General features: G+C 37.4%; 1 protein-coding gene across 1 annotated transcript in view; it reads left to right on the top strand.

Moving 5' to 3' along the window:
• Positions 1–383: 383 nt before the first annotated feature.
• Positions 384–25,221, top strand: part of LOC104272553 (centrosomal protein of 192 kDa-like) — a gene marked incomplete at its 5' end in the record, with an annotated part of 31,183 nt that continues 6,345 nt past the window's right edge. Inside the window, 13 exons of the mRNA XM_009867575.1 lie at positions 384–474; positions 1,252–1,428; positions 2,058–2,318; positions 2,527–2,645; positions 4,973–5,082; positions 9,070–9,211; positions 11,935–12,107; positions 12,463–12,586; positions 15,732–15,837; positions 17,258–17,432; positions 19,096–19,175; positions 20,035–20,130; positions 21,690–21,809. Of these exons, the coding sequence (XP_009865877.1) occupies positions 384–474; positions 1,252–1,428; positions 2,058–2,318; positions 2,527–2,645; positions 4,973–5,082; positions 9,070–9,211; positions 11,935–12,107; positions 12,463–12,586; positions 15,732–15,837; positions 17,258–17,432; positions 19,096–19,175; positions 20,035–20,130; positions 21,690–21,809 (1,774 nt within the window). The remainder of the gene's footprint in view (positions 475–1,251; positions 1,429–2,057; positions 2,319–2,526; positions 2,646–4,972; positions 5,083–9,069; positions 9,212–11,934; positions 12,108–12,462; positions 12,587–15,731; positions 15,838–17,257; positions 17,433–19,095; positions 19,176–20,034; positions 20,131–21,689; positions 21,810–25,221) is intronic.

The following is a 25,221-nucleotide window of genomic DNA, read 5'->3' on the forward strand; positions in this document are numbered from 1 at the left end:
ATAGCTAAGTGGCGCTGGGTGTTCTAATTATAACTGTATCTTAAAGTGTGTTTTCTAAAGAATTTTTGTATTGACACAACTGCTGCTTGCTTTGGAAGTTCAAGCTGTTAAGTACAATACTTCAACATCAGAAAAGCTGTATTTATATATAATTTCAGATTGTTTTCCCCTGCTTGTTTTGGTGCATAATGGCATATATTATTATAAGGTCTGTAAGTTTGAGAATACAAAAATAACTTTCTAGCTAACATATTCTGTTGTTCCAAGAGGTGATTATTTTTTACATGAAATGACTTTAAAATTGACTGTCCCATTTCCTTGAATAAATATATGCAGTTTATTTACATTTGCTGTAAAATATAACTAAACTTCCTATTTTTCAGGCAGCAGAAGTTAACTCTAAGAAATGACTCTCCATCTGTGACCCAACATTTAAGACTGTTGATAAGAGGCCAGGATCAAGACTGCTTTCAGGTAACTGTCATGAAAATTTCTCTTTAATGTTTATGACAATTTTAGAGTATGTTTATAATAAAAATATCTTTGCCCTGAAGTTTCATTCCTTTGTAGATGTCAGTGACTAGCAGGCTGTGTGAGTATTTGCTCCGATACTGCCAGGACGGACATGGCAGCAGGTCTTAAGCTGCACTGGCAACTTTGGAGGGTCTGAGTGACAGGAGTGCTGCAGCACGTTGGAGCTCAGTTTGCTGCTCTTTAAGTGACTGTAGCACAACTGTCAGGACTCAGTGGAGTGATCTGTCAGTGCCCTTCCTGTAGGAGGGATTCCAGACCTTGGTCCAAAGTGCTCTGTGTATGTGAGGGAGAGGATGAAGAAAACTGCAATTAGCTTTTGGGAATTAACATAACTAAAAGGTTGGGGGTTTTTGTTTGTTTGTGTGTTATGTAGTCCACATACATTTATATCACTGTTTTTCCTCCGGTGCTCAGATTTGATGTTTAAAATCTTAAACAGAGATTTAATGTAGTGCTCGCTAAGTTCAGCCTTACCGTGTTGTGGACTGAAGGCAAAAACCCCCGTGGTCTAAACTGAGAAGTTTATTGTGGGAATATAAAGTATCTTGAACTTGGTCTTTTTTGTTGCATATTAAGCAACTTTAAATATATGCCATTGTCAACTAAGTTACTCCAGGTTTTGAAGAAGTTAATTTTGTGTTACTAGCGAGGTAAGTCTTACTGCATTGTGCTTTTCCAATTTTAGTCACTCACTTCTGATGTCTTTTGTCTTTATAGTTGCAAAGTATATTTGGATCAGAAGAACGCTTAACTAGTAGTTGGGAACTCAAAATCCGTCCCAAAGAAGACACTAACATATACTTGATGTTTGCACCTACTCGAATTACTTGCTTCTTTGCAAAGCTGGAAATCAAACAGCTGGGGATTCGATCACAGCCAGGAATTAAGTTTACTGTAAGAGCCCCAACCCAAATTCTACTAATATTAAACATACATTTATCATAATTACTTAAAAACTAGTAGTAATAGCCATTTCTATTGAAAAGCTGAAACTTTTAAAGATACACACTCTGCATATCTATGTACTTATTAAAGATTGTATGGGTGCTAAGTCTTATGGTTTGAACATGACATGGTTTAGTGGTGGGCCTTGGCAGTGCTAGGTTAATGGATGGACTTGGTCTTAAAGGTCTTATCATAGAATCATTTCAGTTGGAATAGTCTGTATTTTGCTTGCAGCATTTCACACTGTGAAGGAGGAATAAAGATTTTTTAGGTACTATATTAAAAGCAGCCTAAAATTTTTAACTCTGGAACTGTCAAAAAAAATAATCTAAACTTGTCTTGTTCTACAGGTAGGCCTTAAATTAATTTTCAGTAGAACTTGAAAAAGACTGAATAAACTTAGACTTTTTTCTTTCTTTCAAAGTCTTTTCAGTTAACATTTTAAACATCTTCATTTGTTTTTCTGTAACTCTTCATATAGGTTACAGTAGTTGTACAGAAGTTTTAGTAAGAAGCTTTCTTTAATTTGAAGTACTTTTTGTGTGTGTGTGTGTGTGTGTGATTCCCCCCTGCTCCAGATACCGCTGTCTGGATATGGAGGAACAAGCAATATAACTTTAGAAAACGTTAAGAAGCTGCCACATTGTTACCTGGTAACACTGGATGAATCACTGCCTGCAAGGCCAAAGAAAGCTTCCTTCTGCATAAGAAATACAGGTTCGCGGGCTGCCTATGTTAAAGCACTGTGCTTTGCAAGCCTAGAGACAAAAACAGTTATGGATCCTGAGGTAATGATGGTATCTCCAGAGCAGTTTGTACTAAGAGAAGGAACACAGGAAGTAAGTATAATACCTGATTCTGAGCAAGTGTTATTAATTTAAAAATAAATGCGATCAATGAGAATGTCTGATTAGTTCCCTATTAAAATCTCACTTAACCTGTGCTAAATCCTGTTTTACTCATATTGCAGTAGTTTGTTGATTCATATTCCAAATGTTAGTACTAACAAGACTTTTTTCTGAGTACGTTGTCTATTTATTTTATCAGGTGGTTACTGTAAGATGGAATCCAATGGAAAAGGAAAAGAATTTTCATAAACGAAACACGTTGTTATCAACAGTATATTTTTTTTGTGGAGATGAAGTTTCTAGGCAGCAGTATCGTAGGTAAGATGTACTTTGGTATTGTAACAGAGACTGGGGTTTATTAAAAAGTTAAACTAGAGGTGTGTGCTACCATGAGTATAGTTTTAACGTGCTTCCAAAACCAACAAGACAGTGACGATATGGAGAGATCTTAAATCTGTTAGGTTGATTCGGGATTTGGTTTGTTTATTTGTGGTTTTGTTTAAATACTGTATCCTAGTAAAGAGGTGTTTTGTTTTTTTTTACATTCTTGAATTTGAGTGTGTTTGATTTGGGGAAAAAAAATTGCTTTTTTATATTAGGAGAGAGTTCTGTTCTATATTGGTATATTTCTTTCCGATACATATGTAGCTTTATTTTTTAAAAGAAAAAAACGCATGAAAGGAGTAGTACTGAAATTCAGTAGTATTAAATTTTGAGCAAGATTTGTATTTTGGTTTTGTGGAATTCTGATGACAAAGACAGTGTTTGATTAGATGTGTATGTGAGGGAAATGTGAGATGTTAATCCACATGTGCTTGTGACACACCAAAGAAACTTGTAGAATATATCTTACTGAGCTTAAATAGAGGCTGTGTTACTCCACATTTCAATTGCCTTAACTCAAATGCACAAAATTGGCATACCCTGCTTTTAATGACAAGTCAAAACTTGCACTTTCAACTTGTGCTGTGTATGGTGTATAGTGATAATGCAAAATGTTAAGAATAGGTGGAACAGTGCTGATGATCGTTATTCAGTGCAAAATTTCAGAATGGCAGTGTCTCGCTATTGCTTTTAAATGGCATTGCCTGAAACTTTATGGAAGTCATAAGCAAGGGGATTGGACTTAGATGATCTCCAGAGGTCCCTTCCAACCCCTAACATTCTGTGATTCATTATGTTTATTATTCTCCAAATAAAGTATTAAACATAGCTGAATTTAACTGTATGATTTGGAATAAAAAGCCCACGAAACAGCTGTGTTCGTGACTTACTTTTTAGAAGATTAGCTTATCTTAGATATATTAGATGAGTGTTACTGATTTTCTTCTGAGGCAATGCCCACTGTCATTGAATCTTTCTCAAAAGGCAAAGCACTTTTGTTTTACTGATCAACAGAAAACCCATTAAGGAGCTTGATACACCTGTATTTTAGGTAGTGTTGGAAACTTTTTATTCAGACTCTGGATATTTGTGTGTGAGTGAAGTTTTGTTGCTGATTTTATTAGTCAGCAGGCCTGACATTTGATTCTTAAACATGGTGGTCTAGTTGGTTGTTTCTTAGTGGGAAGTCTTCCAAAGTCTCCATCGATAATTTGAGGGAGTTACTTATTTCTTGAGATGACTGAGAACCGTAAGCCAAGGAGCTTGATACACCTGTATTTTAGGTAGTGTTGGAAACGTTTTATTCAGACTCTGGATATTGGTGTAGTGAGTGAAGTTTTGTTGCTGTTTTTATTAGTCAGCAGGCCTGACGTTTGATTCTTGAACATGGTGGTCTAGTTGGTTGTTTCTTAGTGGGAAGTCTTCCAAAGTCTCCATCGATAATTTGAGGGAGTTACTTATTTCTTGAGATGACTGAGAACTGTAAGCCAGTCAAAGCCCATTCTATGATTGTATACTAGAACATGGACATGACTTGGGGCAGAAATATGAAATGAGTAATCTGCCTAGTGTGCCAACTTGTGGCTCAAGTGCTCTACTCCAAAAATACATATAGTCAGCAGCCTGGTAAGTAGCAAGACCTGAGAGTTAGTGGTGCTGAGGTATTCTTTCCACCTCCACGGCTCTGACCCTGTCTGAGTGCCAGGTTTCCTCTTACTGACTTGTTGCTTCCCATTTTTGCCAGGACTATTTATATCCCAATGCCTCCCAGTCTTTTCTGTCCTGCTGGCAGTCACACTCCTTGGCTCCACGTTCCTGCTGTTGATTGGCATCTGCTGCCACTCTTCCATTGAGTAGTCAAATTTTCCCCTCTAAAGGTGTTCACTTGTGACCAGCATAACATTCTCTTGCTTCCTGTGGTGACTGAAAAAAATCAGATGTCTGATGTGCTTAGTACAAATCTAGGTAGGTGTGACTGACAGCAGAGAACAAGTGTTGTGGGAAGCCAAGTGTATGGTAGCCAGTATTTCAGTGGTTTCTTTTACTGTGCAGCAATAGAGCCGCTATATTTCTTTAATCTTTTCCAGATTATGAAAATAATTCAGTTTTAAATGAATTCTTGCAGATTTGAGGTTGGTTTATTCAAGAAATTATAAAATTAAAATTATGCTGGATTCTTACCAATCTTATATATCTTTTAAAATGATTGTTTCCAATACTTTGTGTAACTCAATGATTCTGGTTTTTTGTCTCTTTATCAGAGCTATAATTTGTAACCCAGAGGTAGAAAAACATATAATTCCAGAAAACAGTTTCTTGAGAAATATTGTATTTCATGAAGAATTTAGAGGGGAGGAGCTTGTGACAGAAGGTAAGCCTGTGACTTGGGAAAAGAAAAATATATTGCTTGTTTTCAGGTGGAAAACTGTGCTTTTAGGCTTGAATCTAGTTGTTTTCTCCACTACTTGTTTTTTGATAAATGTAGAAACAAAATTCTTAATTTGGATGGATCTGTTGGTTTTATGTGGCAAGGTTTAGGTAGTGGGGGCAGGGAGGGCTCCTATGAGAAGCTGCTAGAGGCTTCCCCTATGTCTGACAGCTGGCTCCAAGATGAACCAGCTGTTGGTCAAGGCTGAGCCCATCAGAGCTGGTGGTACCACGTCTGGGATAATGTGTTTAAGATGGGGGAAAAGTTGCTGCACAACAGCAGCTGAGAGAGAGGAGTGAGAAAGTGAGAGAAGCAATTCTGCAGACACCCAGGTCAGTGAAGGAGGGGCAGGAGGTGCTCCTGTGCCAGAGCGGAGATTCCCCTGCAGCCTGAACTGAAGACCATGGTGAGGCAGGCTGTCCCCCTGCCGCCTGGGAAGATTGACGGTGGAGCAGGTGTCCACCCACAGCCAGTGGAGAGCTCATGCCAGAGCAGGTAGATTTGCTGGAAGGAGACTCTGACCCCATGGGAAGCCTGCACTGGGGCAGGCTCCTGGCGGGATCTGTGTGGAGCAGCCTATGCCAGAGCAGGTTACCTGGCAGGACTTGTGACCTCATGGGGCGCTCACGCTGGAGCAGTTTGTTCCTGAAGGACTTCACTCTGTGGAAGGGACCGACAGTTTGTGAAGAACTGTAGCCTGTGAGAAGGATCCACATTGGAGAAGTTGTGGAGCACTGTCTCCTGTAGGAGACACCCCATGGGAGCAGGGGAAGAGTGTGAGGACTCCTCCTTCTGGGGAATAAGGAGTGGCAGAGACAAGGTGTGGTGAATTGACCACAGCCCCCATTCCCTGACTCTGCATGTCTTGAAGTGAGGATATTCAGGAGAGAAGTTGAGCCTGGGAGTAAGGAAGGAGTGAGGGGAAGGTGTTTTAAGATTTAGTTTTTATTTTTCATTACCCACTCTGATCTGATGGACAATAAATCAATTTTCCCCAAGTCAAGTCTGTTATGCCGTTGATGGTAACTGGTGGGTGATCTCCCTGTCCTAGTCTCAACCCATGAGCCTTTTATTGTATTTTCTCTCCCCTGTCCAGCTGAGGTGGGGAGTTATAGAGTGGGTTTGGTGGGCACCTGGCATTCTAGCCAGGATCAGCCCTCCACAACAGAACTTGCTTTTCTTTTCTTCAATGCCTAGTTAAACAATTTACTGTACTTTTATCCTAGCAAAATAAAACTTAAGTCTATGAATGTTACAGCATTAAAAATGCTCAGTTTATTTGGAGAGTATTTGCCCTATTATTAATACTAGAGAAAAATTCAGTGTCTCCTACAGAGACATATCTTATATTTGAAAACTAAGAGCAGACAATTTTGCTGACATTAAAATACATCTTTTCCTTCCTAAATTAAGTAACTTTTTTTTCTTGTACTTCTACTTGTGTTAGCAAGTAATTTCTTAAGAATGCAATATATTGTTAAGGTGTCCTTAAAGAAAAAAATACTCCACACCTCCAGAGCACCAAAAACCCCAAATAACCCTAACCCCCTCCTGCCAAACTGTTCGATCTCATAAGTGTCATGGATAAGTTTACTGTTCAACTCTATTTCTTGAACTAGTTCTATTCACATATGGAAAAATAGTGTAAGTGTTGTAGTCCAGTGCTTTCTGTGTAGGTTGTATGTTGTCTTTACTTGCAAAAGTGAAGATTGTTGTTCATGCATCTTGGTTGAGGTTTAATCCTAGTGAAGATAAGATACTTGGGTTCTGGAGGATGCTCTGAAATTGTTAAGCTCATGTTAGAACCTGGATATCCTTGATTATCTCTTCCTGCCTTATTACTAGAGTTTTACTAATGGTAACTTATATTTTTTCCCTGTAGAAAGCAAGACCTACCTCTTGGATCTTAATATTTTTCGGTCTCTCTGAGAGCATACTTTCCTGAATTTGTGAAATATAGCTTATTGTTGCCTGTTTGGTCACAGTTTATTCAAACTTATTTATCTTGGACATAAAAGATCCTTGTCCCTTACTTTATATATTCAATCAATAAATTTAATGTTAAAACTGTTACAAACATACTAGGAGACAGATTTGTGTAACACTGCAAATATGCCTTGAAGGAGCAGTGCTGGCAGAGTAGCCATGAGAAATGTAAAGTAGGTTACTCTTTATTTGTTCTAACAATGATACAATCCTCAAGCCCCTTTTTATCTGTCACCCAGTGATATCCCGTGTGAATAGTACAATATTATGTTACACAGATTAGTGTTCACTGACTTTTCAGTAGGAATATCCACAATTTTTTTTTTTGTTGCGTGTTCTCCTAAGTTAAATACTTTGCAGAAACTAATAGTAGTACCTAGACTTAAGAGATCTGATTTATTTGGGTTTTTTTTCTTCTTTTCTGTAAGATGCTATCTCATAGGTGAAAAGTTGTGGTTTCTTTTTTTTCTTTTTTTTTTTAACGTATGAATGGTTTTTTGTACTATTTGGCCCTTGAAATGCAAGACCGTTAAAGACATGATGCTGAAAAGCTCAAAGACTAGAATGTCTTGCCTATAAGAATAGCTTTTATTGTAAAGTTGGATCCCTGGATTGTTTTGGTCTTGATTCCTCATTACCTTAATCCAGAGGGTTCACCTCGTGATTTGCTTCACTAATGGAACGTCTTTTGCATATCGTTCCAATGTACTTCTAGTTGTTATGGTATGCTTCAACTACTAATAGAGGAGAGACAGTGGTTGTTGCTATTTAACATCTAGCAGCTTCTTATTCTAAAGCAGTGTAGAACATTGTGACTGATGGACTTGGGTTGTCAAAATGAATTTAGTGCATATTAGCATCTTGTCTGCATATGGGTGTATTGTTGAAGAGGAGGGAAGGAATTTTGATCAAATATTCTTCGCAAGAACATCTTGTGCATTTCTAGATATCTTCTGATGTGCTTAATTATATTTTATAGAATCTAAGCCGTTGTATAAAATTGTTGCTGTCGGTTGTGAGATGTGAAGATGGCACCATCAGGCTGTTTGCATGCTCTGATTTGGGTCTGATGTTTTTGGGTCTGGAACTGTGTGCACTGTGGCCTTGGCATTCAGAGCTATCTTAATGATATTATGAACTAACTGTTTTGATACTGTAAGTTGGTGAAAATAAAATAGGCTGTAGGTGTTAAATATTTTAATAGGATATTTGAAAACTGACATTTCCTGAACCTGAAGGGAATGCAGTTGATGGGTAGAGGAGGGAATAAAAGAAACTTACAGTAGAAATAATAGTCATGCTAAAGAAAGGACATATTTCCATACTGAATAATAATTCCTTCCATAATAATTCCTTCCGAATAATGATTGGATCAAATGTAACCTATATGAGAAGCGCTCACTTGTTCATTCTGTCTGTTCAACATGAAATGGCTCAAAGCAAAGGAAAAAACTTTTTGACTTGATTAAATATTTTACTGAAACATTTTATTACTTTAAAATCACATTCTTACATTCCTGACCTTTTGAATATGTACAGGTATAATGAACTAAATAATGAAGTGTTAAATTGGATAGATTGAGTAACTGAAAAATAACTTGAATCTCTGTAAAGCCTTAAGAATGTATTAATCTTGTCAGGGTAAAAAAGGTAAAACTTCCGTTTCATTTGACATGGAATCAGATTAGTTTATACCATTTGTATAAAAGTGGAAAATATGATTAAGATGTTAAAGCTGCTGGTATTTAGATTTATGTTGCATGTGATGTTGATGTTGATATACGCCTGATAACTGAACTTTTGTAGTAAGTGATTTTCTGAATAATCTAGGTTATCTTGGCCAACAGGTTATTAACTATGTCTATATCCTAAACCTCTATTGTGTAATTTTCGAGTGTGACAGATTTGTTCTTAAAAGAATTCCTCTATTACTCTCATTTTTAGTATGTGATATCCCACGGGGGACAGATGATATCTGTCTTTTCTACCTAAATATGCAAAAGGTTATCCTTTCTGTGATGAGATATTCCACTTCTGATCAGGATGGATTTCAGCAGTCTTCGGGACATCATTTGGAATCACAGAGGTAATGTATCCATAAGACAAACTGTCAAATAATGCCTAACTGAAATGCATCTCCTTTCATTGATGATTTTAACATCAGTGATGAAAACTGACTTGCTTTGTAAGTTGAAGAGCTGGCTTTACAATGAGAATAGCTCCAATTAATTTCTAGGTGTCTCTTCTCACTGCTTTTCTCTATATAGTTTGTTTAAACTGTTATAGTAACTTTTTAAGTCTTCCCTCAACTGACAGAATTATCTTGAACTTCCTGTTCTTTTGTCTGAAAAGACTGCTTTTTGTTTCTCCATAGGCACTGTTGTAGTCTTAATAGGACGATAGCAACTTCATTCCTTGCAATGAATTTTTGATGTCTGGTTTAGAAATAGAGGTGTATTACAAAGGCTTGATGGCCTTTTCCTTGTCCAGCCTTTATGCCAGCCTTTAATGCTGTGTGTACTATACTCATTAGAAGAGTGCTGAGGCTACTCCCACCTTGTCACTCTTTCAAATGAAGTGGTCCGTTACTGGGAGGATTTCTTTGGAGGACTGGCAGAGATGTGGTCTTTAACATGGACCTGTTGCTTTTATTTCGACAGGTTGCTGTAGCGTTTCCCCTGAAAAGGGAAAGAAATATCCAAATCCTATACAAGTCCTACTTGCTAATATAATGTAGCATAAAACCTAAATAAAAGTGGGATAACTTCTTACAGAATATATTTGCATAGGTTTTCTTTAGTAATTGTATTTTTTTTCTTCTCAAGATCCTGTTACATAGGTAGAGCAAGGGTCATGGAATCATAGAATGGTTAGGGTTGAAAGGGTCCATTGAGAGGATCTGCTCCAAGCCCCTTGCCATGGTCAGGGACACCCTCTACTAGATCAGGTTGCTCAAAGCCCCATCCAGCCTGGCCTTGAACATTTCCAGGGAGGGGGCTTCCACAGCCTCTCTGAGTAACCTCTTCCATTACCTCAGCACCCTCACAGTAAAGAATTTAGTCCTAATACCTAATCTAAATCTGCCCTCTTTCTGTTTGAAACCATTACCCCCTATCACTACATGTCCTTGTAAAGAGTCCCTCCCCATCTTTCCTGTAGGTCCCCTTTAAGTCAGCAGTAAAGTCTCCCCAGAGCCTTCTCCAGGCTGAACAACCCCACTCTCCCAGCCTGTTGTCATAGAGGAGGTGCTCCAGCCTCCTGATCACCTTTGTGATCCTCCCGTGGACATGCTCCAACAGGTCCATGCCTGTCTTAGGCTGGGGACCCCAGAGCTGAACACAGTGCTAGGTCCTACCTAGTCCTGTTGTGTTTAAGATCTACACATGTAGATGTTGTCTTGGAATTGCATGGGCCTGTTGCACTGTAGTTGCTGAACAATTTGGGACGCTTGACAGACTTGTTGGCTAGCAAGATGTTGGTCAGGCATAGTGGGATTGTGAAGCTAGAAGTTGGAAACAAATATCCACAGCAGCAAGCAGGATATTTATTTGGTGGATGTCACTTTTTGTTTTATTTTTCCTACTTAATAGCCTTATCATTTCTTACAGATTCGAATTTATTCCCTGGCTAAGCATCATGGGGATCTTAATTTTCCGAGTAGACTGTAATTCTTAGATATGTGTGTATTAACTAGTAATCTGACTCTTAGGAAATTTCATGTCAAAGAATGATGTGAATCAGTTGCCTTCCTTGTTTCAGTGCTATCTAAAGAGATGAATTCTCACCGGTGTTACTTTAGCAGTCCTGAACTGAGTCAGTGTTCTCAAAAGCATTAAAAGCAGAAGTAGAAATAATAGGAAGAAGAGCTATATGTTTGCGCAATGTTGAACGGAGCAAAGATTATTTACTTCTCGTTTAATTGTTGATTTTTGCTTTTATTTTAGTATTTAAAGCCAAACCTCTGAGGCAAGCACTTAAAAGGAAAATATGCTGAATCCTAAAAGAACCGTTTCCTAGCATTCATATATTAGCTTACTTGCCATGTATTTTGCAGACAAAGGTGTAAAATCCTAGGCCATGAAGAGGTTGAAGGGATTGGATTGTCTGCCTTGCAAGGAGTGAATAGAGCTGGGTTCTTTTAGTGTTGAGAAGGCTTGAGTAAGGGGGGGATTTTCTCAATGTGTGTAAATACTTGATAGGGATCTGAAAAAGAGGAAGACAGTCTTCCCAAGTGGTGCCCAGTGACAGGACAAGAGGCAATAGACACAAATTGAAATGCCAGAAACCCTCCCTTTTTTTTTCCTTTTTATTTCTAGTAAGGGTGGTAAGACACTGGAACAAGTTGCCAAGAGAGACTGTACAGGCTTCATCTCTGGAGAAATTCAAAACCTGACAGGACCATGTCCCAAGTAACCTGCTGTAGCTGACCCTGCTTTAAGCAGGATGTTGGACTAGGTGATCGCCAGAGATCCCTGCTGACCTCCAGTGTGCTGTGACACACAAGTTGCACTGCCTTATTTGTCTCTGCAGTATTTTCTTTATCTCAATAAAGTATGTATAGAGAAAGCATTTCACTTCATTATCACTTGAAGATTCCTTCCACTTCTAAACATTCTGTGAAAAAACTGTGACATTTTATAGCTGCTGAATTAAATTTTTTGTCATAGTGGAGAACTGAATTAAATTGAAGACCCATGTAAAGAACATTGTATTTCAGCATTAAATTTTGAGGAATACCAGGAGTAGGCTTTTATAATACTCACAAGTTATTTTTATTACTATGTCTGCTTAATGCTGTCGTATTTTCAGATTTGAGAACTCTGTCAGACACATCAATGCAACTTTGGATGTTCTTCCTGTTAAAGGACCTCAGGGTCCTCCCATACCTGTAAAAACTGATAATCTGGTCCAGAATAAACCAGATGTTCAACAGACTTGGGCTGTTAAACCTGAGTACTTGACATTGACATCTCCTTCTATCAGTAAGTATTTTTTGAAGTTAATAAAATAATCACTCTAGTATTAAAATAGCTATACTGCATACTATATTTGTACTTATTTTGTGTTTGTAAATGTGGCTTGGCCAATAATCTTGCTACAGGAGCTCTACATCCAAACAGTAAACTTGATTTGAACATAATTTTGGTTAAATTGTTAGAGACAGTGCACTCTGTGCATATATACATATACATATGCACTGCATTCCTAAAGATTTTTAAGCATTGTGAAGTTAAAAATCAGACAGAAAGTGCTTTATCTTAGCTGGTCCATCTCTGAATCTTGGGCACTTCTGAGAACTTGTGTACATGTTAGCTTTTTTTTTTCTTTATGTTCCAGGTGGAACAGCGGATACTGGACATGTACAAATCGTCAACAATTCTGATAGGAGGTTGGCATTTGAGCTTTCATGGCCTGCTCATTGCCTTACTATAACCCCACAGCACGGAGTTATTGAACCAGAGTAAGTTTTGTTTCATGAGTTCTTTTGTGTGTGAAAGTGCAATGAGATTTTGGAGAAGTTTATTTTTAGTTTAGAAATCTAGTGAATTTAGGATTTTTAGTTAGTTAGTTTTTAGGAATTTGTTTTAAGTTTATTTAGTCTAAACCATGGTAGTAACTGTTTTAGTTAATTCTAGAATGTAGTCTTTTTGTCAGCTAACACACAAATCTGGCTTTTAGATTTTAGGACCTTATCCTTTTCTAATTCTGTATAGAAGGAATGTTCTTCTGTCACCTATGAAATTACCTGCAGGCCAGGAATTTTCTCTGCCTGGAAATTCTGTTGTTATGACACAGTTTTCCAGGAGCTTGATGGTCACCAAAGCTGACGGTTTGGAAATCTCCTTTCACAATAGTTTTTTGTTTAAAAATTACCTCTGTTTGAAACAAAAACCACTTTTTCCTCTCCTCCTACCCTGCAACAAAGAAACAAAACCAAAAATAACAGTTCTTAAAGAATGTTTTTCTTCTGGGAACTGAGTGTTTTCTTTTGCAAACTTGTTGTTATTTGTTAGAACTTTTGTGTGGTGTTTTTTTTTTTTTGTGTTCTGACAAAACTGATTTTGCCACACAGGCTTAGGCTTCTCAATATCTGTAGGTATGAAAAGAATTACAAGGCCATGTCAGGTCACCTGTGTCTTAATTAGCAATATTTGGGAATAATAGTCATAGTATCACTACATGTGTGTATGGGTTTTCTTACTGATGTCTGCAAAGTCTTTCATGATAAAACACTTGAAAGTTCTGACCCCCTCTTCTAAATTTATGGGTTTTTTTAAGTTCAGAAAGTCTTCTAAGACCCTATTCTTAACCTATTCCTCTCTTCAGAAGAGTCTCATGGTGCATAAAAAATAAATTTTACTTTCAGTTTTATTTAAGTAGTTCCTTTAACTTTGTAGACGTTGGCCCAAACAGGTGCTTTCTTTTCAGTCCTGCATCACTGTGCAAGACACGATCCATTTAAACACTTAATTTGATATTCATGTACAAGTGAATTCTTGGATTTACTCCTGGAGAACTTTTATCACTAGTGTGAACAAAAGAGAGGATTCTCTGGAAGGACTAGGATCTCTGCTGCTCCTTGCAGATTCGATCGGTGTCAAGAACAATGGTTCCAAAATGAGATAACAGTGAGCAACCTTCCAGAAGCTGTGATGTTAAGGACATCTTGAGTGTCTCATACTTAGACTCCGGACTGTCCGTGGAATCATTTCTTAAGATGGAGTTGAATGCCTTCTGTGGGCAATTTTTTTATACTTCATAATTTTAAATGTGTTCCCTTTGCTGAGAAAAAAGGAACAGAAACCTCCTATGTTGGGTCTGAGTAAGTAGGCTGGGTCATGAACAGAGGCTTGCGAGTAGGGAACAAACCCGTGGGAACTGCTGGCTTAGACACAGCAAGCTGCGCTTCCCTGGTGTTCTACGTTTCCTGGCCAGCTCCGTGCAGTGCCAAGGGCAGTCATGCTGTCGCACAGCAAGCTGCGCTTCCTTGGTGTTCTACGTTTCCTGGCCAGCTCCCTGCAGTGCCAAGGGCAGTCATGCTGTCAGGACAGGAGCTGGCCAGAAGCTTTTATACAGTGCGCTGTGATGGCTGGAGCCAACAGAATTCTTGAACTGATGTAGGCCAGGAAAGGAGAAGGTCTGGTTTCTCAATGATGATGAAAAAGGTTCTGAGATCAAGGACTGACTGCTGTGCTAGAGCAAGGAGACCACCCCAAGTTTTGCTTTGACTAAGCCCCTTAAGTTCCATGGAATGAGCTAAAGCAACCTCTAACTTGCCTGAATGTGGAATAATAAAGACCCGAGTCCCTACTATATTTGGTAGCATTCCAAGATATTTTCTTACGGAGGCAGACTGAAACTAGCCTCAGGCATGTTGCTGTGCCTTAATGTTGGGTGTATTGGTACGTGCTGTGAAAGGAATTGCACTTTTGGAGTAGAGACTGTTGGAATCTCCAAAAGCTGCAAGAGCTACCTTTGGAAAATATTTCTTCCCTAGCTGGAAAATATTTCTTCCCTAGCCTCTGCTCCTTTCCATGGCAATGGAAGTACTGAGAATAGCATCTTTGGGTTCAGTTTGACTCTTCTGAGAACTGGATTTGTCTTTGACATCTACCACAAACTCCCCATGTAATCTGGTAAAAGCAAAGACAGTGGAATGGTTTGTGATAACAGATAGTTTATATGCTTAGTAAATCATATTTTCACAAATGTAGCTGGTACATGGGTGAATACCATGAATGAAAGAATTCTGAAAACTCCTGAGACTCCAGAAATCCCCCACAATTCCTTAAGGAAATATCAGTATCTTGATTTAATATTTCAAGGCCATTGACATCCATTAGTTGAAGCTTGTAGGGGTGGTCATACTGTGACAGTGATTGTGGAACTGACTTTCCTATGGGGACTGATCTTGTTCCTACACTAAATTTTCAAATGCAAACTGCTGTGCTAATGACATATTAGCTTGAGTGCTTTTGCTTATATCCAACTAGTGACCTTTACTTCAGTGATTTTTGTACTCATTTTTTAAATACTTAGGTGCTTACTTTCTTCTCTCCTTTATTTAAATGTCTCTAGTATAGAATATGGAATACTGTAAATCAGAATTTGTGTTCTCATTGGTCAAATTACTGTGTGATGCTGTAAGTGCTTCAAGTGATTTTCAACTCTTTGGTGTCTCCTACTCTGAATAACTATAGAAAGTATTGATAACTTTGAAGGGCTTTTCTTTTTTTCAAGATGAGTCCTGCATAGGAGGAAGGAAAGCAAGCTGCTTCACTAAAACTAGAATTACTGTAAAAAGTTCTTGGAATTTGTGCAGTATAACTTGCTGACTGGAACTGAGGCTTATTTTTCTGAAAAGTGTAGTTTCATCTGTTTTACATAGCCTGACTGGTTGTATATGTTAACAAAATAGATTTACTATTTCCCTATAGCCCCATATACAACCATCAATGGCAAGTTTATGAAGTGTGTTAGTGTTAGGTTCCTGACTACTAAAACTTGATAATATATTGGTTATCTGAATACTTTAACCATCTCTGGATAATTTACACTTACTGGGGCGCTAGTAAGATCATGCTCATATTTTTTTCCTTTGTTAGGAGCAGTACAGTAATTCTGGTGAGTCCTAATCCATCACTTGCTACAAAGCCTTCATTAATCCCTTGGAGTGGCCTCATCTGTATAATTTCTGATAATGGACAAAAGGTATGTGATTTACTTGGGAGTTGAGATTGCAACTGTGTTTCATTTTGCTGGATAAGATCTAGTAATGTTGCTAAAACCTTTGGGGTATAAGGTAGCAGTCCTGTTGAATTCCATTATTTTCTCTAATTTGCATAGTTCTCTTTTTAAAAAAGAAAAGAAAAAAGAATAATTGGTAGTTGAGATGCTGTTTTGCAAACTTAGATTCTTAGTTCATTCATCTCTGAAGAAATACTATTATGTGAACGCTTAGATTGAATGGCCAATGAAATTGCATGTGTACGTCCACCACTGCCTTACACATAATTTTCTAAAACACTAAGTATACATGTGTACACATGCGTATTTAAAAGTAGCCTATATGATCTTTCAAAATGAAAGAAGTTAAAGGAAGACCAAGTCATTCACCATAGCTCCATTTGAACCTCCTTAAGATAAACTTGTAGCTGACAAGCCTGTGATAAAGAATGTCTGGAAGAGATTCTTGCTTTTTATGCATTTCAATCCAAGACTTATCACTGATTAAATTAAGGCATATAAATAAAATTTGTGAAGCCAACAGCTTCTTTCATTAAGGTAAACGCAGAAAGACTCCTTAGTAGCCTCCCCTGAAGAAATACATATATGGTTTGTTTTTATAGCCAGTATGTTTTAGCTTATTTGTAACAACACATAGAGAGAGAAATAGAAGAAAACAAAAGGATAAAATGGCATATCTACTTACCTTCTTGATGGGAGAGGGTGAGGTATAGCACAGAATTGGAAACTGCCTTAAAAACCCTGAACAGGGAAGTTGTTGAGAAGAGTTGAGAAGGAAACGGAGACTGCGCTTGTATTTAACCATGTTATGTTCTACGGTACGAGAAAAGGATTTAAGAGAAGAAACCTACCAGGACAGAAGTAGAGAATGTAGCAAAACCAATAAGATTTTAAGAGATCTAGTAGTTGATAATGCTTTTGCCATTTCTTTACTACCTATCCAATTAAGCAAAAAGTATGCTTAGATTTTACTGCCATTAACTGAAGTTTTTAGCAGTGCTAATTATGTAGCTGAGGTGAGCACAGCTCACCTGTGGGGCGGCCCTGTTCCTGATCTTTGCAAGCATAGAATATTGTAGGAGTTGTCAATTAAATTTAACTAACTTAAATTACTATTCCTATTGAATTTAAATGTCTGGCTAGCAAATTTTCACTGGATTTTCCTGTTCTCCAAAATTAAACTTTTCTTGAAACCTTCAGACTTTGTGAACTGAAGTTAGAGAAGACTTGGTGATTTTACTATATGAGACTGTTTCTCTACAGGAGTGTAAAGCTGAACAACATGAGCTCTTATAGCTCCAGGAAGGGGAGCGTAATAGTGTGACTTGTTAATATATTAGTGCTGACTATTAAAATCTTTCTTTTTCTCCAAATTGTGCAATAGTTTATTCAAGTGCAAATTCGAGAGGCAGTTGCACAGGGTGCGTCTGGAGCACACTTTCCATCTAGAAGTCCTGCTGTTCACGTGGCAAAACCTCTCTCAGTGCTCCCTCTAGCAAAAATGGAAATAAAAAGCAGAACCATTGTTTTTCCTGGAACAAGACCTGGCCAAAGCTCAGGTAACATTGCTTACTTAGTAAGTGCAACATCTGTAATATCTTGTGTTCCAAGGTTTTGTTTACTGTATTGCATGTTTGGGAGGTTGAATGCCTTAATGTTTTATTCTTCTCAGTCTGGTAAGTGTGACTGACCACTTCCCCTCTTCCGACTTTAGTTTGAAATGTTACTTCTTGTAATAGAACTCTTTCAGAAGTTCTTTTTTTAGTATTTTTTTACCTCTCCTTGTGCAGCGTAGTCACACTTTTCCCCACAAATTTTTCTTTAAGCAGGTCAGGCAATTTTTAAGGAACTATGATGAATGCAACCATACTGTGTGTGGGCAAAGGGAGCACTATGGGGGTACTGTGTTTTGCTGAAGCTCCTCTGGGTAAATGCACTTTTGCAGTAGACCCATTCTCCTCATCTGTGTATTTGTCTCTAAGATGGGAGATAAATCTATCTGCCTGTGGCAGAGTAATAAATGCTTGTCCTTAAGATAGGAATGTCAGCTATGAGTCTGGCTGTCCTTGCCTTCTACTTAATGATCGAGGAAGATACTGTTGATAAATGGAGTCTCAGATTCTCAATCTAATTGCAGTAATGCTTAAAATTCTGCAGATTGCTCTATGAAACTGTCATTCTGTTGTCTAAATACCAGATTTTTCTTGGTAGTGCTTAGTTTTCTAAGTAATGAGATTTTTTTTTTAAAATTATTCACTGATGCTACATTTTTATTTAACAGACTCTAGAACTTTGAACACCTACTAATTATATCTGAGGTTTTTGCTACACTTATGAAAGAGGAGTATAATATAATACTCCTTCCTATCCTATTTTTATAAATGTCACAAATAATATATATGCAACTAGATTTCATGAAGTGCTGCTCTAGACTGAGATGATCTTACAAATGTCCTGTTGATTCTTAGCAAGAAGCACTTCTCAAAGCGTGTGGAATATACTTACTGGTACTGTCAAAGTTGAGATTTTCTGATTGTGTGAGTTCTCCTTTCTGCAAGTCAAGTATAAGCTTTTTATTGGTTTCACATATATACACACTTTATATATATATGCATGTTGAGTAACAAATCTATACTAGGAGAGAACAATTTTTATTTGATGCAACTTTATTTAATTGGTCCCAAACTAGAATTCTATCAGTAGTTGTTTTTTTGTGGTGTTTTTTTTTTTTCTTTCCTGAATGGTCAGGTAATATCTTAGGAAGGAGTTGGGTATATTGAGGGGGAGGTTGGTATCTTCTTTTTTTGTACACTGGTATGTGAAGGTATCTGCCAAAAATCAGAATGTGATAAACTGAGACTGTTGGAGGTGACTGTATCTCTCTGCTATTTGTCATGTTCTGTATTTACAAGCAGCTAACTTCCTACTTCTAGTAATACATTCATGTATCACATGATATGCTTCAGGTTCTTGTAGAGTATTATCTGCTTCTACCTATAATTGTTCAAGGGTTACTGAGGGTGAGATTTAGGTTGCACTTTGTTTCTTGTAAGCATCTTCAATGTGGTTTTAGAAGACTTCAAAATTTATTTTGTATAAGCTTTTGAAGTGAACTATTTCCATTAAACTTTGTGTGTTGTGAAACAATACTGTTTAAACTCTTTCCTCCAGACATACTCACACAAAGACATTTAATGTACTAGTCTGATATTTCTCTTCCAGAGAGTTACCTGGAAATGGAGAATAAAGGGAATGAAAATGTGAAGTGGCATTTGTCATCTTTTGCACCACCCTATGCTAAAGTGAGTGAATGCTTGCATTAGTTTTATGCTAGCATCTTGGTTTTTTCCCCTTCTGTCTTCATGCTGCTCTCTTTCTCCCTCCATCCTCTCAAGAAAGAGTATATATTTGAGCACGAACTGAGTTACAAATTTGGTTTACTCCTTTTTTTCATCTCTAATATGCCTGCTTGACTGTGAATCAATCAGTGCTCTGTGGGACAATTTCTGGTTCTCTTAGTGGCTTACAGAGTTTGTTTGTGCTCATCAATTATCATCATCCAGTTTGCATTAAGTAATCAAGCATATATGAAAGGTGAGTGTCCCTTTTGGCTCCAGAATGCTAGACTTGCCTTGCTTTGAGATTTTTGCTCCTGAAATTATGCTCTCCATGGTATCTCTGTAGGTAATTTAAGTTAGGTCAAGGATATTTGAGTTAGAATGCTGTTGCCTGTGCAATCACTATATCTTGTACTATTGATATTTGTAAATGCTTCCCTATTTTTTTTGATAGGCTGAAATTCTGTGATGGTCGCTTTGATTTTGTGTGAAAATTATGATGATCTGTTGTTGTGACATGATGTAAAATGGTTATGTGGCACTCTTAGCTGTGACTCAGAAGACTGAGTATGCCATGTCCCAGCCAGTGCACCACCTCCAAGGTGGAAGTCAGTAGTCATGGTGACTGCATAGATGATGTTGTAGTTCTAGTCTTTACTCATTTGCTTTTAGGGAGTCAGTATTTGTTCAGTTGAAAACACCTTGACTGGATGTATTTTCTTCAGTCTTTTCCAGGGGTGGTGTGTTGTCTGGGTGTATGGTGTGGTTTGGGTTTTTTCTTTTAGCTTTTTCTTCTGAAAATGACTCCTGACTTTATTTGCAGGATGTGGATGGAACTGGTTGTGTGTATAGAGTTACTTACTCTGCTTTCAGATGTTCCCGTTTTTCTGGTACTCTTGAAGCTCATGGGCAAGAGAAGGTAACTTGACATTTATAAATATTCAAGCATTAAGGTATCTCAATTGTAAAATCAGATCTTACATGAGAAATTCTCTGAAATAGCAGCTGAATTTTTGAAGCTGTTCATATTTTATCTGATAATGATAAAACGCTGGCATTCCAAAATTGGGTTCTGGTGTGTATCAGGTAGTCAGTATCTGCTTACCACAGCTGTTACAAGGTCACCTGAGCTGATTCTAAGAATTCATGCAGTCTGTAGGTTGACTTTGACATAATGGTGGTTTTGTGGGTTTTTTTTTGTTTGGCTGTTTTTTTTTCTAAAGCTAAATTATTCTAGAACAGGGTTTTTTTCCCTAAATGTTTTGTAAAAATCTGCAAGAAAATAAAAAATAATACTGTATTCTTATTAAACTGATGCGAGAACTGGTTTCCCTTCTTTGGAAGCAGCCGTGTCATACTTACTCAAGAACAGTTGTCTGTTCCTAAAGTTCATTTCGTTTGACTTACAATTTTATCTCCTGACCAGTAGAGGGTTTCATAACCACAATTATAAAGCCACATCCAGAGACGTACTGAATGAGTTTCTGTGGGGCTTTTGTCTTTAACCTTCTCCCTCAGTGCTACTTCACTTTTCTCTGTTCATCTTCATGAACATCTATCTTTTAATCGTTGTGGGTTATTTTGCCATTCCTTCACTACATTATATATATGATGATGTAATTTTTAATCTATTTAAAAGCTACAAAAACATTAGTCCTGTCCAGTTTTATAGTTATTTTGTAATATTGAAAAGCATTATTTGAATTTAAACAATTGTTTTTGCCTTAGCAATCCTAGTCCAGGCCTATTTGAATAACATTTATATTACTGGCATGTCAGGCTGTTGGCTGGAGCTGATAAGGTACAGTGCTATCATGATTTGCTGGTTTTTGCAGTGGGTGTGATAATACTTGTCTCATTAGATAGAGTTGTAGTGATCTGTTCTCATCTGTTGCTCCCCTTCTCTTTCTTTCCCCAATGTCAACTCTGAAAACAATGCAAATTTACTCTTGCATTAACCTGATACAGCACTTATGCAGAGACAAGCCTTTGTTACGTAGGTGATCTTTAAGGACAATCAAATGCATAGCCTGCAAGTTGGTTTAAATTTCAGCCCTTCTGGTACTTGTAGCACAGTGTGCTTATGCACTTATACCTGGAGGAGTATGGTTGTTGACAGGTTAGCTGACAGATGAAGGAAGGTGTTGCTGTCTTTCAGCTGCATGTATTTCCCCTCCCGATCACCTTCTCCCCCGTTCTACTAATAGAAATAATTGTGCAAGCACTTGCTGAACTTACTGAAAGCAGATTAGCTGAACTCAAATTCTGTTCAAGATTGCTTGCACAACCTGTTCCGTGAGAACTTTTTCTCTTATGGGCAAAGGAGGGCGAGCTGTGTTGTTTTCTGCAAGATCACTTGTGTAGAATGTCTGTCCAGCAGTGTGTAAACTTTGTGCTGTAACTTTGTGTAGGTAAAACTTCTAACATGTATGTATTATTTTGATAAGATTCTGCAAAATTCTTCTTTTGTGTTTGTAGGTTGCTGTAATCTTTCTACCTAGAGATAAAGGAGATTACTCCCAGTTCTGGGACATTGAGTATCACCCAGTTGAAAAACCGAGCTGGAAACAAAAAATAACATTTCAGTTTTCTGGAGTGGTGAGTATACAAATGCTATAAATGCAGTCCTGAGTACAAATTCTTTATAACATCTTAATTTGACTATGCAGTACTCTTTGTCATATGCACTGACGTGTTCTGAAAAAAACTCACAGTTGCTGATAGTTATGTTGGACTAAACTCTACTGTTTTTCTCATATTACAAAAATACCTTTTTCACGTTGCTTATGTGGTAATGCATTATCTTTTGCTATATAAGTTGTTAAACTTTATTTTACTCAGAGAAAATATAGACAAACTTCCCTTCTGTGAGAATTGTTTCTGTAGAGGCAGATTTGTTTGTATCAGACACTAAGAGGACTGGGTTTGTTTGTATAAATAAATAACAAAGTAACTGACCTTTGCTATAATATATAACAATGCAATATTGGAATTTTCAAATATCCATATTGGAGATATGGATGTGTCTCTGATATCCATATTGGAGATAGAGATGTTTCTCTGATAGAAGCTGAGTACTTTATCAGAGTAACACTGTAGGTGGGGGTGATTTTAAGATGTGTTCACGGGACCGCAATTGGATTTGAGCTCTCCTTTGCTGCCCTGTTTAGTGTTTCTCAGCTCTAACTTCATAGTGAGGGATTCGGGAGGTAGAACTGGCTTTCTGTGCTCACTCTCTGCTTTTACTCCTACCTCATTATCCATACAGGAGTTGTCTACGTAGGACAGAGATTCTATTACTATTAGGAAGAACTAATTCTAATGATTAGTTAAATAAGCTGAATGTGAAGAGCTTTATATGCTCTATATTGCATGATCGATATATGTGCTTTACTGTCCTCTCTAGAGAGTTACCTTCTTTTTACCAAGAAGCCCAGATGAAGATTTGGGATCTTTCTTTAGAGTATCAAACCTTCCTAACCCCTCTTGCCAGTGTACCTTACCTTTAATTTTGTAGGGCCTGTTTTCTTCCCAGTTATTTGTGTTTGAAAAAGGAGACTTGTTAAAAAAGTACATGTTAAATAAGTCTAATTTTGCAATGAAGAATGAGACTTGTATAATTTTTGGTTTGGAAGAGGTTTTTATTCAGCTTTCCTCTAATTCTTTGAACATAGTTTTCCTTAAAATGAGATAAATGTTAATGCCATTTGTCTGTTTAAAGCTACTTGAAATTTAGAAAAGACGAATTCTTTGTCAGAAATCTACAGTTTTGAAGAATTCTTAAAACGTGACTAGTTGTCAGACTTGTGTAAATCTTTGAGCAGCACAACTTGATATTAATGTTTTTGAACTACTGTGTTGGATTTGTTCCTCTTGTTTTTTTCCTAAGCTGTTAACAGTTAGATCTTTGCAGCATCTTTTTGTGCATAAGGGAAAAATTACTTAGAAAATACTTGAAATGTGTCACTATCATTCTGAGAAAGAATTGGAAGGGAAATACTTTGATTATCAACGAGATAAGGAACTATGTATCTATTTGGAAGAGGTATCAACACAGAACCTTTGCTTAAATTGTGGCAGCTTTTTAATCAGATCAAATTTTTAGTCAAGAAGATGAGGCAATTATAATAGATTATGTCATAGGGATCAAAAATTAGGACCATGCTACCACAGTTTTGAAAAGGACTTGGATCTTGCTGATTTGCTGAGGCAGAGGGCTACGACTCCGGTTAATGTGACTTTTGACAGAATGAAGTGGGAAGACTGACTGTCATTCAGGATGACTGGGTGGTATTTATTTATAGCACCACTTCAAAAGAAATGGAAAATTTGGAAGAGATCAGGAAAGAACTAAAAGAATAAGGTGAATTTAGTGGCACCACTTCCATTTTTCTCCTGAAAATCTAATTAACTGTGACTTTGATTATGCTCTGAATGCATTTGCAGTCCCTGCCTCTGGAAACTGTAGTCAGAAGCTCGAAAGATCGTGTCTCCAAAACTTCCCCCAGAGATAAAGTAAGGAGGGATTCTGCATGTGCTTTGCCACCCCAACCTCTCAATATTGGTCATTCAAATTTTTTTTTTTTTTTTTTTTTTTTATCCTGAGACACATTTGTTAGGCTGCTGTCAGGTATTGTTTTAAGACCATTGAGCTAAGAATGAATATCACCATTGTGCACAAAAGTCTTGGATTGTTGTTTCAGTCTAATTGTTGGCCTCTTCTGGATGAAGAGGAACTGGCAAGAACTTGCCGGAAGGCTGAGGCAGCACCAAAGTTCTGATTGCTCCTTTAGCGTGTAGAAAGTTGAGGACTTCATAAAGAACACCTGCTATTGTTTGAAAACGTTACAAATGTTAAGTTCATACCATTTTTAAATTTACATACTTAAGCTGTGTAGCTATGTAACTTTTTAAAATATCATTTTGCAGCAAACTGAGCTGAATTTCTTAATACTTACCACAGAACATACTGCTAACTAAGAGTCCTAATTTGATTGTTATCAACAATACAAAGCTTTATCTTCTTTGAGTATCCCAGAAGCAAGAGAAGGAAAAATCTTGTTAAACTTTATGAGCAAAATATTTCCAGCTTTAAAGCTAAACAGATTTTTGTGCTCCTGAGGTGGCTTTGGAACAACAGCACTTACTTGTAACCGTTTGAACAGTGTTAAATACCACTTTCATTTGAAACAGAAGTCAGTAAAGTATGCAATGCTTAAAAAATGCCCTTATAAGACTGAGGGAACTTCTGATCATTTTTCATAATCTACCTTATTCTCATGCAGTAAACTTACCTTATTGATAAATTAGAATTTGAATGGTAACACTGAGACATGACACCCATCATTTTTCACATGGAAAATTAAAAGCTTTTGAAACAAAACACATGTACAAATCTTTTCTTGTCTTTATGTATTGGGTTCTGCTGTGATTCATGGATTATTTGCAACTGAAAAATATTCTTTAAAATTAAGATTTTTTTTTTTTGGTTGCTGCTATTTCTGACAGAGTGATTAGCAGCTCTTTCAATAGAAGAAATGAATGTCGAAATGACAAGTTTGTCATAGCAGCTCTGTTGAAGATGAATCTATTTTTTAAATCTTCCCCGCGTAAGGGAATCAACTGCTTGTCTAAAACGTCAGCACCATTTCAAAAATTGAGAAAATGTTGTACGACCGTAAGTGTAGGAGGTGCTTTTGGTTCTTTAAGTTTGCTCAAGATGATGTGACCCAAGGGGCTCCAAACTGTATCTGGCTAGATTTAGTTAAACAGCGCAGAATTTTAAATGGGCAATTTGGTGAAGTATTCCCTTCGGGTTATCTGGTCTCCATGTGTTACAGTATCCTGGAATGGCCTAGGCCTTAGAGATCATCTAGTCCAACCTCCCTGTTTTGGGCAGGGACGCCACCTCTCGACTAGACCAGGCAACACATGGGGGACCGAGTGGGAATCGAACTCGCAACCTCAGTGTTGGTCCTTGTTGCCAGCACCGCACTCAAACCACTGAGCT

Source organism: Apaloderma vittatum, unplaced genomic scaffold (assembly GCF_000703405.1).
Source record: "Apaloderma vittatum isolate BGI_N311 unplaced genomic scaffold, ASM70340v1 scaffold19494, whole genome shotgun sequence".
Classification (NCBI taxonomy): Eukaryota; Metazoa; Chordata; class Aves; order Trogoniformes; family Trogonidae; genus Apaloderma; species Apaloderma vittatum.